This window comes from Octodon degus, unplaced genomic scaffold, assembly GCF_000260255.1.
Source record: "Octodon degus isolate 3935 unplaced genomic scaffold, OctDeg1.0 scaffold00033, whole genome shotgun sequence".
Taxonomy (NCBI): Eukaryota; Metazoa; Chordata; class Mammalia; order Rodentia; family Octodontidae; genus Octodon; species Octodon degus.
This window is the reverse complement of record NW_004524609.1, coordinates 592,971-603,485: the sequence shown is the minus strand read 5'-3', so window position 1 is coordinate 603,485 and position 10,515 is coordinate 592,971. Positions and strand designations below refer to the sequence as shown.

Here is a 10,515-nt window from a genome sequence, read left to right as displayed (position 1 = left end):
CCTTCCTTCCTTCCTTCCTTCCTTCCTTTCCTTCCCTCCTTCCCTTCCTGCCTTCTTCCCTCCCCCACTGCCTCTCCATGCAGCAGCAACCCTGTGCACCTGTTCTCCACCACCAGGTGGTTTCCAGAAAGCTGCAGCCAGCTGCACAAGTGGCATGGACACCACCCAAGAGGTCGGTTTAAGGGTGTGGGGGGCTGGAGTACTGTTCCCTCCCGCTCCTTCCTGCCTCCCTCTCTGCCTTCACTCTCTCCCTCTTGGTGAGGTTTGAACCTAGAGGCACTCACCACTGCTTCCACTACTGCCTTCCTCCCTCTCTGTCTTCACTTCCCTTCTCTCAGTCTTCACTTTGTCTCTCCCTCCTTCGCTCCCTCTCTCCCTCCCTTTCTTCTGCCTCTTTCTCTCCCTCCTTCCATTCCTTCTTTCTGCATTTACTGAAAGCTTGCCCAATAATAAACTCTATATTTTCTTGCTCAATCAAAACTCGCCCACAGTCAAAGCCTTTGCTATCTACCCCTGTACGGTGACAAGCTGATGCATATAGATGTGGTAACTTGCCCACAGTTGTTACCATGGTGACTGGAGGGACAGGGCTGGAGCTGGGTCCCTACCCCTGGCTCTTTCTTCTCTCCTGCTCCACCCTCTTCTTCACAAGCTTGAATCCTTCAGAGGTCAGGTAGGTCCAGGTTTCATTTGCCCCTTGACCCCTAGCTCCTGGATGCGGCCTGGCTCCCTGGCAGTGGATGGTGGGGATCAGGAGGTGGACACTGCAGAGCCCTGTCAGCTGCGTGGACCCGGACATGCCAGTCTTGTTTCCCACAGAGGCTGGGAGCTGGCCCAGGTTTGGATCTGGTCCCTGGGAACCATGCAGCTCAGAGCTGTACATGTCTGCCAGACACCTGAATTCTCCCTGGGGCGCAGGAAGCAGAATGAGGCATCAGGGTGTAGCCACACGGGTACACCATCAGCTGGGCTCTCAGCTCCCCTGGTGGTGCTAAGTGGGTGGGCAACCTGTTTGGGTGCCTCAGAGAAGGGTGTCCTTGCAGGAGCAGCATTCAAAGGGGTCTGCAGGGACCTGGCAAGATAGCTCAGCGGACTAAAACACCTGCTAGGCAAACTTAGGCAAACGCAGGTACCACATGCCAACCCCAGGGCAGGCTGAGCCTGCCAGAGTCTGGGTGCAGTGGTGTATGCCTGTAACCCCAGCACTAGGGAGGCTGAAAGCAGGAGGATCACCACAAGTCGAGCTGCACAGCGACACCCTGCAATAATAAAATGCATCAAAAACAATGGGGGCCTAAAGAGGCCCTGGGGAAGGGGAAATCATCTACAAGGCTGGACAGCAGGCTCTGTCCAGCAGGAGACACTGACGGGTTTGCACCTGCTTCCCCTGACTCTCAGGATCACGAGCGGGAGCGTAGAAGGCCACTGGACAGAGGTTTGGGGCGGAAGTTAGAAACAGCTACTTCATCCTCTGCTTCTTTACCTGTAAAAGTGACTTAGGCAAATCCTGATCCTGCTCGGCATCTGACCTGGGAGAAAGGAAATTTCATTCTCAGGCGCCGCCCTAGCAGTGCCGGCCCAGGGCAGCTCAGTGGGCCAGAGGGGAGACTTGGAGGAGCCCCGCTCAAGCTACTGGCCCGCAGAAAGTGAGAGGAGCATCTGGAAACTTCAGCGTGACCTGTCCTTGCCGCGACACCCAAGCAAGTTGTCAATAAGAGCATTTCCTTGAACAGGGTCTAGACGACTCGGATGCTGTCAGACTCAAGGTGAATCATGCAGCGCAGCCTGCTCAGGAGGATACAGGCAGGTCTGTCTGGAACCGGAAAATCTCCACCACCCTCCCAGGGCTGGGCTGAGACGACTGCAAGAGCTGGCGACGAGGGCGCCGTGCTGGGTCTGCAGGGGTGGCTCAGCTCGAGGGGCGCAGGTTAGTGACGGCCAGGCTTAGGGCCCAGGGGAAGTGTGGAGGGCACTGGGGCTGGGCAAGGACCCCACCCATGAAGACAACATCCCTCTGGGAGCTTCAGTGGGGCAGCTGTTCACCACACAAACATTTCTTCCTTTATTCTCCATCTTGGTCAAGAGGACGAAAAGGCCTAGAGAGGTTGCGTGCCCAAGGCCACCCATCCAGCAAGTGGCACAGTCAGCTCCGATCCTGTCAGTGTAAGGACAGCACCCCTCCTTGAGGGGGTGCGAGTGCCCTACTCCTAAGCACCATGTTTCCCAGACTGTCAGCAGCATACACAGTCAAGCTGTGGGCCTGGTCATAGAGGAAAAGGAGCCTAGGCGGCCCACTGCCACCCAGGGAGAGCTGGAAGGACTCAGGTGGAAGGGCAAGATACCACGGAGAAGACACGAATCCTAGTGTCCGGGGCCACCTCTGCCCTGCACAGCTATTCCTGCCGTGCGACTGGCAAAACCAGGGCAGGGGAAAGGAGGAAGCCTGGGCTGCCAGCACGGCTGGGCTCCCATCCTCACCTGGGGACTAAGGCGTCCTGCACCTGCTCCCTGAAGACCCTCGCTTGTGAGAATTTTCTGGCCCTGTGTCTCTTCACAACCTTGCGCTGGTGATTTCTCCCCAGCTGTACCCAGAATCCCTCATGAAGCAACATGCTGCCTTCTTGGCATGTGGACCAACACCCCCAGGGCAAGGGGACAGGGGACAGACCCCAGGCTGGGGCTGGAATCTTTCAGTGGTCACCACAGCACACAGCTGTATGGACTACTGGGTCATCAACCCACATGCCAAGAGAGGGCCCCACCTGTCCAGCTCGTCATCTGCGGTTCCTGTCCCCACAGCACCTCTGTGTGCATAGGAATTCAGTGGGAGCAAAAGCAGGGAGAGGCAAGTCTTCCCCTAAATCCAGTATCTACTGTGCACCTACTGCGTGCCCAGTACCCAGTAGGTGCACAGAGCATGCACTGAGCAGGCAGAGCTTTTCTTTTTTTAATATATTTTTTAAAGGAATCCTTGTGAGCCACGCAAAGGTCAGAATCTACTGTGGGCCTGAGAGCTTAACTAGATGCAAGCGACTATGTGTGCTTAGGTATCCAGGCAGTGTCCTGCGCCTCCCAGGAGGGAATGCACTGACGGGCTGAGGGTCCTACTTGCAAGCTGGTGGCTCCCAGCAGCAGGAGGAGACAAGGGGAAAGCAAAGGCATGCCAGAGAGAGGTGGGGTTAGGCCAAAGGGCTATGTTGGGGAGGGAGCAGAGATGGTCCTGGAAGACTTGGGTAGACCTGGCAGATGAAAAGCGACGCAGAGATGGGGGACAGCAGGAGCGACGGCATAGCCAAACATGAGGGGACTACACTTTGCTGGCGTAGGAGATGTTGGCACAGGACAGAGTGGTGTGGCACAGGCAGAGGTAGAGGCAAGGACCACAAGATTCAGCCCAGTTGTTCCCCTCTCAGTGGGGTCAGCTATCATGTGCCTAGTCAAGGAAAGCTGACTGGCACAAAGGGACTGGGCACGCATGGATGTCCCATCCAAGGACACATGGATGGTGCCAGACCAAAGCCAGGTCTCGGCGACCAGTTTCCTCTGCTGGCCAGCGCTGCCCTGCCTGCCTTGGCGAGGAAGCAGCGTCCCAGCTCCTAAGGCTCCCAGTGGGTCTGAATGGCCAGGGCAGGCAGCCCGCCCACCACTCCCAGGGCCGACCCACCACCCCAGGGTGCCCATCTGCCCCTCTAGACATCCGTCCTCCCGTGCAGGGGGCGAGCTTACAGATTATACCTGCTCATGAGTTGAACTATGCCAAGAGGCTGGGAGGAAAGAAAGGTGGTGACCAGAGGAGGGCAGCCTCCAGGTATGGCCAGCGGGGGGGGGGGCGCTATGGCGAACACTGTAAGAGGTTCGCTCCCCAGCGAGCACACATACGTGTGTGCACCTGTGCATAAGAGATAGGTAGAGGATGCCCAATAGGTCGCAGTTAAACCACACAGACAGCAGGCTGCGGCTGGGTGCAGGCCCAGCCTCCAGGTGCTGGCGATGGAGTGAAGGATGGGGGATCTTCTATGCCCTGCATCTGCAAGCCTCCAATCACACAGGGGCCTCTAAGCAGCCCTCTCTTGGAGACAGTGAGGAAGGCTCCAGACAAGGGCAGAAAAGTGAGGCAGGCTTGTGAACAATGGATTGGAGGCATGTCCAGGAAGTGCCTCTGCCTGGGGCTTTCTCTGCCAGCTTGGGCCAGCAGTCTTAAGCTCTGCATCACCTGTAGCTTCCTGCTCACGGTCAGTCTGCTGGGAGGCCTGCATCTCTCTAATACAGCTACCCTCCTTGAGCAGCCCTGGGGCGCCCCTGCACGGTTGCTTGTGCCCCTGGTACTGGGCCCTCAATGGCTCAGAAACTGGCCAAGGGAGACCTCTGCCTTAGAGAGTCCTGGACCCTCCCGGGCAACCATACCCAGGCTTTCTCTTGCAGCCTGCATGGCTTGGGGGGCATTCACAGGCCTCTCTCCCTCTCCCTATCTCTGCCCACCTCGCTGCTCCCCCCTTGGGGGGGAAGCTGTGTGGGGAACGGCTGGCACCTCTGGGCCACATTGAGCTAGGAAGGGCCTTCTGGAGACCACTGGGACCTTTCAGCACCCTGCTGAGGAGGCTGAGAAAGTAGGGAAGTATAAAAGGAGCAGAAAATACCTCCCAGGGATGGCACTACCGCAGCCTTCTCCTCCCAGCCCTCCTCCCGAAGGCAGGTTACCTTCCAGTTCTTTGGGCCCATGGATCTTCCAGAGACACCGACCAATGAGCTGTGCCAATCCTCCTGAAGCTCCTGACGTCCAGGGTCCTGCCTGTGCCCCCGAGAGCCTCAAGACCTCTGCCAGCCCAGAAGTCAGATCACAATGGTCAACCAGCCCAGAGTGGTGCCCCCTCCCAGGTCCTGAGCCACAGAGCAGCTGAACTCGTCCGGTCAGTTTCTCTTCTGGGCTCTGACCTAGGCTCAGCGGCTCACAGCAGAGCTCCTGGAACCTGGGTGGCAGCAGTGTGTGCTCCACAAACCCCGCCTCTTGGCACCTTGGGGTGGCTCCACGGACACTCAGCCAGGCACAAAATGCCTGTGTTTGCAGGACAGAAAGAACATCCACAGACATCTTCATTGGTTCCCCAAGCTGATCAATGGCTGCTGGGACGCATTTAACTAAAGCACCTGAATCCGTGGCCCAGCGACCCGTCCTCCAGACCAAAGTCCTGACATGCCCATTTCACAAAAAGGAGCCTCTTGTCCGTCTCACAGGGCTCCCTTCCCCCTTCCCTCCTCCCTGGCTGCCCGAGAGTATTGAAACAGACACCAAATACTCCGAGAATCAGTGGTCAATCATCTGTTGCCTAACAGGCTCCGACCAGTTGTCTTCAGAATACCTGTTCACATTAGTGAGTGACTAATTTTGCATTATCCTCCCTACAGATCTCTACTTTCCCTGACGAATGTTTCCGCATGTCAGACATGTGCAGGGGACCCATGCAAGCACCTCTGTCCCCTGTGCACCGAACTCAGCTGTGGGCTGGTGGCCCCCTCCCCCAGGGACTGTGGAAAGCACTGTCTTCCTCCACGCAAAGTGTCTCGCCTCTCCTTTTGATGGTCTCTTTTAGACTGAGAAAACTGGCAAGATTTATTAAGTGACTACTGTGGCCAACACTAAGCGCTTACTATGTGCCACTGTGGGATGACACCCATTGTCGTCCTCAGCGACCCATGAAGTGATTATGATTTATCCCCTCCTATGGCTGAAGAAGAAATTGGGACTCAGACTGATTAGCTAACTTGCCCACTGCTTCAGAGTAGAATTAGGGTCCAAGGCTATGTCTGACTCACCTGTGGCTCTCAACAGCACAGAGCCACGCTGACAGCCACACTGGGTCCCTGCCCACACCAGTCCCGTTGGGTGAGACGGGAGACAGCTGACCAAGAGGAACAAGTCTGAAGACAAACATTTTAAAATGCCTCAGCGAGCCAGGCAGAGTGGTGCACGTCTGTAATCCCAGCACTCGGGAGGCTGAAGCAGGGGGATCACTGCAAGTTCGAGACCAGCCCAGGCTACAAAGTGAGCTCAAGGCCAGCCTGAGCTGCATAGTGAGACCCTGTCTCACAAAAAGACAAAAAGACAAAAAAAAAAAAAAAAAAAAAAAAAAAAAAAAAAAAAAAAAAAAAGCCTCAGTGATACTGCTTGCAAGAAACTGTTGGCAGGGGCTTCCAAGAACCCAAGTAGACAGGAATCATTTGTAATTACAAACTCATTCTCTGCCTATAAAAGTGCAGCTAAAATCTCTACCTGGCTTGACTTCCCAAAGGGGCCCACCTTCCCTTCCTGTGTCCCCGTTGAGTGGCCAGGGGGAGGCAGAGGGGAGACACATGGCCCAGCCCTTCTCCCCCACGGAAGACACAGGCGGCTGGGTCATGGTGGTCGCCCGCGCTTTCCAGGCGCAGCGGAGTGGAATTGCAGCTCTGAGCCTCCCCCACTGTCTAGGCAGCCTTCAATCACAGGGTGCTGCACTGGCTGTTGGCTGCTTTCTCTTCTCCTTTTTAACCTTGGTAGGTTTAAGGGGGAACTCTTGGCTTTCAGCACCAGAGATGGCTCTTCTGCTAGGGTGGCTTAGCACCTCTCGGCCTCCTCCAGGCAGACCCAACATCTGCGCCCCGGGGAGCGGCAGCGGGCTCCGTCAATAGAGCAATACTGAACAGAGAAGAGGCAGCACAGCCTTCCATCCAGGCCACAGACAAGTGCAAGGGATTCGCAGGCCCAGTGCTGTCCAGGACAAAGGCAGCTGGGGACAGCAAAGCCCAGGGAAGAGTGTGTAGGTCCAGGTACCGTGTACTAAGATTCTTCACCCGGGAATGGAGTCAGTTGCGCCCTGATCTGATTGTGAGAGATTAGAGCCCTGAGGTATCTGGAAACACAGTCCTTTCACGGTGACTTGAAAGAGAACAGGGAGTCTAGTATGACTGCCCTGTTTACAGATACAGAAACTGCAGTGCACAGAGGGAAAGTGACCTATCAGGGCTGGCTGGAGACAGAGCCGGGACCAGGGTCAGGTTTGCAGACTCCCGAACTGATGGTCCTCCTACTCCTTTAGCTGCTGAATTTAGCAACTTCACCTACCTCTCCCAACCCTTCTAGGCCACACCATGGGCAGAATCGGGTCCCTGGATCCGAAAGGAGCTGTGGGCACGTGGGGGTGCCAAAGGGTACTCTGGACTCCACGCTGCTTCTGTGCAGCTGCTGACGCTGTCTAAGGAGCCAACTGGGAGTGAGGATATGAAATGGATTTTCCGCGTGAGCTCACCAGCATGTGCTCAGGGGCAGTGTCCTGCTTTTCCATAATCTACTTGCTCTTTAGAACAGGGCCTGGAGAGCACGCCTGTAATCCCAGCACTCTGTGGGGCTGAGAGAGGCGGATCACAAGCTTGAACCCAGCGTGGGCAATGTCTTTTGCTACGGGGTCTCACTACGTAGTTCAGGTAAGTTCTGATCCTACTGTGTAGCCCAGGCTGGCCTTGAACTCACAGTCCTCAGTGATCCTCCAGCCTCAGCCTCCCTAGTGCTAGGATCACAGGCATGCATCACATCTGGCCAGTGAGGATGTTTTAAAAGTAAAAAACAAAAAAGGGCTGGAAATGTAGCTCAGTTTGAAGACCCTGGGTTCAACCTCCAGTACTGAAAAATAAAACTCTATATGGCTGGCTAGGCCAGTCATCCCGGCCCCTTGGCTCCCATTTTTATCCTCCTTACGCCTCCTCAAAAAACTAGCCTCACATTATTTTAGCAAAGAAGCAACCAGGAAACGGCTCAAATGTTCACCTATTTTAGGACGTCAAAATCCACTCGTGGGCACTACACCACCCAGGGCAATCTCCCCTGGAAGGCTCAGTAGCAACGTGGGCCAGATGTGGGCTGCAGCAGGGTAGTGAGAGGGCTGGAAGGGGTCCGTGCGGATTATTTCTAAAACGACAGCAGCAGTGTATTAGGAGGGTAGAATAGACATAATTTCCCTCTCTGGTTTCTAAACTTTGCCCAGCACTGCTAAATTGCTTTTATAACAATAAAATGGCAATAAACCCAGCTGCTTCAGAACCAGCACTCTTAAGAACCCACCTAGATCTGCCTTCTTTGCCCCACGAGGTCAGCAGAACACGGGCCTCTCCCTAGGTAACCAGGGAGCAGCAGCTGCTGGGGGGTAACACAGAGGTGCTAGATCCCTGGCCTCTCCCCTGGGTAAGGAAAGTGCTTTACCTGTCACCTCTTCGCCTATGAACACGCACATGCATCTTTTCCCTCGCTGCCATGCATGTGCACCTGAGCATGCTCTCTGTCTCTGTCTCTCTGTCTCTCTGTCTGTCTCTCTGTCTCTCTGTCTCTGTCTCTGTCTCTCTCTCTCTCTCTCACACACACACACACACACTCTACCCATGCTCTGTAACTAGTACGGGGGGAAGGCCACACTATAGTCCCAAGAGCGAAGCCTTTCCCAACACTGACTCTCTTGTGCAGTCCCAGAGTTTAGATTAGCTGTAAACCACCTAGTTGTACGCTTTCAAACTGACAAAACTACCCCAGCTCTCATCTGGCAGAAATTCAAAGTGAGACTTAAGTGGCTTAGATAATTCCTGGTAAAGGCTAGTGAGACAAGGGTTCAGGTCAGAGTGGCTAGGTTTGAATGCCGGCTCCTCCACTCCTGGGCTGTGGGTCTGTGAGGAAGTCACTCAGTGTCTGTTCCTCAGGAAGAACTCCTACTTCTAGGCCTTTATACGAACTAGATGACTTAATAACAAAGCAGCTAGACCAGTGCTCGGAGTTTGTACACACTACATAAATACTCCATTGTGCTTTTGTTCGCTTGAGACAGGGTCTATTTACTTCAGACTGGCCCCGAACTCATCGTGCAGCCCCCAGCTTGCAATTCCCTTGTCTCAGCCTCCAGGTGCTGGGATTACAGACCAGGGCCACAGAGCCCAGCGCTTGCTTTTTATTATTAGGCATCTACTGAGTTATCACACCCAAGTAAGAAGCTCACACTCCATTGTGTAGTAGAATAACAAAAGACTTTTTCCTTTTAGGAAAATGCAAATAATTCTACATAGACTTGCACATAATTCTAAGAAAGGCCTGAGAAAGAATACTTACCTTTTCCATGTGAACTTGGAAAAAAATACCCACAGTTCAGTCTTTCAAATCCAACTAAAGGACTGAACTCTAACTGGTTGCAAATTAAGACAAAGGTTCGGTACACAGCAAGCCTTTGGAAAATATTCCTATTCAGTGCCATCTACCTAACCTCTCTGGGCAATTTTCTTCCTCCTTTAGCTCATATCCTTGATCACATAGAAAATAATCGAGGGGTCCAGCCCTGGGGCACAGGCTGGGGAGGCGATTCGGGTCAAGGTGACGAATCTTTCTGCGTCTCCGTTCTTCATCTTAAAACAACCAGTCAATATTTAGAGAGGGAGAGGTTGGGAGGCTTCGCCGACTGGCTTAACTACAACGGCTTTGTGAGCATGTAAATGTACAGTGGATTTAATAACTGATGAAAGAAAAAATGCAGCCATCGACATCCAGTCTCAGACTCACGCCAGTCCTTTACACGCGCTCGTTTCTTGGTCAGAGGTGCGGCTGTCTGCGGCCCAGGGATCCGGCCGACCTTGCAGCCCCACCCTGAGGTGGGAGCTGGTGCTGGGCTGCTCCAGGCCACGCCGAGGCCCACCCACCTCCCCTGGCCGCCTCCGCGCGCCGAAGCCGGCAAGCGTGAGTGTGCCGGACTCCCTAACCTCTTCCAGGCGCAGGCCCAGCGGGCAGCCCCCGCCGCCCCAAAACTTCATCCGGCACACGCAGCCTGGCAACTTTCCTGAACTCCCGGCGCCCAACAGCGTCGCCAGCCCGCAGCGGGAGCGCGCAGAGCCGCGGACTGAGAGCTGCGCGGATCCGGGACACCTCCAGCGCCCGGAGACCGCGACGCGGACCCAAGGCGCGCAAGTGCGGGGCGGGGGGCGCGGGCTCCTACGTTCCGGGAAGGGAGGTTTTCCGCGGAGAGGAGGCAGGAAAGTGCGTCCAGTACCAAACGGAAGGCGGCAGGTGAGAGGGTGCCAGGGCAGGGCGGAGAGGCCACCTCCGAGAGCCTCGGGTCGCGGGTTGGGGTGCGCGGGAAGGGTGGGCGGGGGAACCGGGCGTTGGCCCTGAAGCCAGGAGATCCTCCGCGCACAGTCGGCTGCTCAGGTGGGCGGACCCTGCACGGCGGCAGCTTCCTCACGTAGACCCCCCCATTCTCTCCCTACAGCCCAAGCCCGCTCCAAGGTCCGGGGAGAGGGGGCGAGGCTCACCGCAAGCCCGGGCGCCCCTCCCCCAGCGCGCCCCCAGCCCACGCCCGTCCCGCGCCGGGGCGCCCACGCTGGGGCGCTTACCTTGACGAGCCGGAGCTGCGGGCGCCGTCCCATCCTCGGTGGCACCGTCAGCGTCCTGGGTACCCGGGTGCCTCGGACATCCCCCAGGACTCGCCCGCGACGCGGACCCGCGCCGAGCCGTGGGCT

At 56.0% G+C, this 10,515-nt stretch overlaps 1 protein-coding gene across 2 annotated transcripts in view; it reads right to left on the bottom strand.

Moving 5' to 3' along the window:
* The window catches only part of Crhr1 (corticotropin releasing hormone receptor 1), a 40,652-nt gene extending 30,181 nt beyond the window's left edge, over nt 1–10,471 (bottom strand). For both annotated transcript variants that reach the window (XM_004629989.2, XM_004629990.1), the window contains exon 1: nt 10,390–10,471. In XM_004629989.2, coding sequence (XP_004630046.1) covers nt 10,390–10,422 — 33 coding nt within the window. In that variant the 5' untranslated portion in view covers nt 10,423–10,471. The remainder of the gene's footprint in view (nt 1–10,389) is intronic.
* Between the last annotated feature and the right edge of the window lie 44 nt (nt 10,472–10,515).